Source organism: Bactrocera latifrons, unplaced genomic scaffold (genome assembly GCF_001853355.1).
Source record: "Bactrocera latifrons isolate USDA-ARS-PBARC rearing strain unplaced genomic scaffold, ASM185335v1 scaffold_563, whole genome shotgun sequence".
In the NCBI taxonomy this organism is placed as follows: domain Eukaryota; kingdom Metazoa; phylum Arthropoda; class Insecta; order Diptera; family Tephritidae; genus Bactrocera; species Bactrocera latifrons.
In genome coordinates, this window is record NW_017537227.1 from 10915 (window position 1) to 13227 (window position 2313).

At 44.4% G+C, this 2313-nt stretch overlaps 1 protein-coding gene across 1 annotated transcript; it reads right to left on the reverse strand.

The window, feature by feature from the left end:
- Window positions 1-623: 623 nt before the first annotated feature.
- On the reverse strand, window positions 624-2261 carry LOC108974550. The gene has a single exon (XM_018942452.1). It carries the CDS (start codon window positions 2259-2261, stop codon window positions 624-626), a length of 1638 nt encoding a protein of 545 aa, XP_018797997.1.
- Between the last annotated feature and the right edge of the window lie 52 nt (window positions 2262-2313).

Here is a 2313-nt window from a genome sequence, read left to right on the forward strand (position 1 = left end):
CCAGTGGATCGAATACCTTACTTGAATCGGAGAGAAACGTTCTTTTTGTAAGTTTAGAAGGCAGGCCGTTAAAGCTCACTGYTATAGAAAGCCAATCGTGGTTTGTGTGCCATATGGTACCAAGAGTGCGGATTTGGTCTCCATCGGCTAAGAGATTCGAAACTTGTTTAGATACGTGTGGTATCATATCTCTAAGATTTCAGAGAGCGCGTGGGAGACGTTTTTTTGAAGTAAAGCGAGCTCATCAAWWGTATCAGCACCAGATAGTAAGTCATCCATATAAAAGTCTGACCTTATAACTTCAATGACTTCCTTGCTTGCGTTTGACGCGTTAAGTGCTGCGCGATGTAGAGACTTAACAGCAAGATGTGCTGCTGAGGCGACTCCATACGTGACCCTTAARAGACGATAATCACGGACCGGATCTGCTGGATTGGAACGCCAAACTATGCGTTGATAATCTGTGTCCTCTTTAGCGACATAAACTTGGCGGTACATCTTTTCGATATCGGCTATAATTCCGAAACGGTGAGTGCGAAAGCRAACCAAAATAGAAAATAGATCTTGTTGTAGCTGTGGGCCTAACATGAGGGCATCGTTTAAAGAATTCCYAGAGGTTGACTTCATAGATGCGTTGAAAACGACTCGAAGTTTCGTTGTTTGACTTTGGTCTTTACCACCGCATGATGTGGCATACAGTAAAGTTTATCTGTTGTCGTCTCAGCTAGTTCCATGTGTCCCATAGAGGTGAGTTTATCCATAAACATAGTATACTCTTTGCGAAGTTGTTCGTCACTTGCAAATCTTCTTTCCATGCGGAGTAATGATCGCATAGCTGCTTCTCGTGATTCACCTAACAACACATTTTTCTTCAAAGGYAAACGTACGATGTAGCGACCATCCGAAGCACGTTGGGTCGTATCATCGTATAATTTCTCACACATAGATTCTTCAGGTGAAAAGAATTTGCGGGCGGGTAGTTCTTCGAGTTCCCAAAACTTGTGGATGAGTTGAGTTAAATGAAGGTCGGAATGTAAAGTCGAAATCTTCACCGGTGGGTTTTGTAAATTGGCAGCATTGCCAAACAGAACCCATCCGAATACAGTATTTTGTGCCATTGGTGTACCCCGTTCACCCTTGCGGAGTCCGTGTAATAGAAATTTGTCCATTTCATCCAWTCCAATTAAAACGTCTATTGGTCCGGGCTGGGAATAATAGCGGTCGGCTAGTGGCAAATCCGTAAGATGCGGCCAAGAAATTTTCGGTAAAGCGGAGGTTGGGAGATCGTTAGTAATTTTCGGTAAGATGAGCGTACTTACTTGAAATTTAGTATCAAGCGTTCGCGTTGATATGGAGAATGTAACTTCTCCCTTTGCACGGCCACCTTGCAGTGACCCAATCCCAGTGACGTGAACGGATGACAGCRTTCTGGGAAGRCGAAGGCGTTGGACACACGCCTCGGTGACGAATGAGGCATGCGAACCGTTGTCAAGAAGTGCGCGAGCGGGTTGCCAACGACCGGTATAATCTTGTAMYATAATTTCAGCGGTTGCTAGTAGAATGACKCGATCAGCGTGAGCGTAGTGTGAGGTTACATTTAAACGTTGTTCATTGGAGAGAGAATTGAGCCTKCCCGGTTGATTGATAAAGTTTTCGTGAAGTAAGGTATGATGACGTCGTTGACATTTGCGACACGACGATGTGCTATGACAGTTARCGAGGATATGCCCTTTGCTGAGACAATTTATACACATAACTAACTTCTTAATAGCAGTTAGTTTACCCTTGGAGTYGAGTTGGCTGAACTGTGAGCAAACGTAGATTTTATGATCACCATTGCAATAAGAACAATGCGGCCCCTTAGTAGCGGTTGATGTAGCGATATTTGCTTCTGGCTCTGTAAATGTCGTGTGGAAAAYATTCTTTGTTGTTGTTGTTATTTTTGCGGTAGTGGTGAGTAATGGTACCATCTCCAGTGAGCGTGCGCGGTTTTCAAGAAATTCTCGAAGAACAGAGAAAGATGGCAAATCGTCCACGACGAGCGACAACTCCCATTGCTGGCGGGTTTCGTGTGCTAATTTTGAAACGGTTAGGTGAACAAGCCAGTCATCCCAGAATTCGACTGGTCGKTCGAGTGCACGTAGAGCACCAACGTGTTGAAGTATAGAATTTAGCACTTGCTTTATTCCCTTAGCAGTATCCTTGGTTGCACTCTGAATTGCCATGAGTGCTTTGATGTGGCTGTCCACCATAACGCGCATGACCTTGTACCTCGCGGTCAATAAGTCCCAAGCTTCAGTGTAATTGCTATCA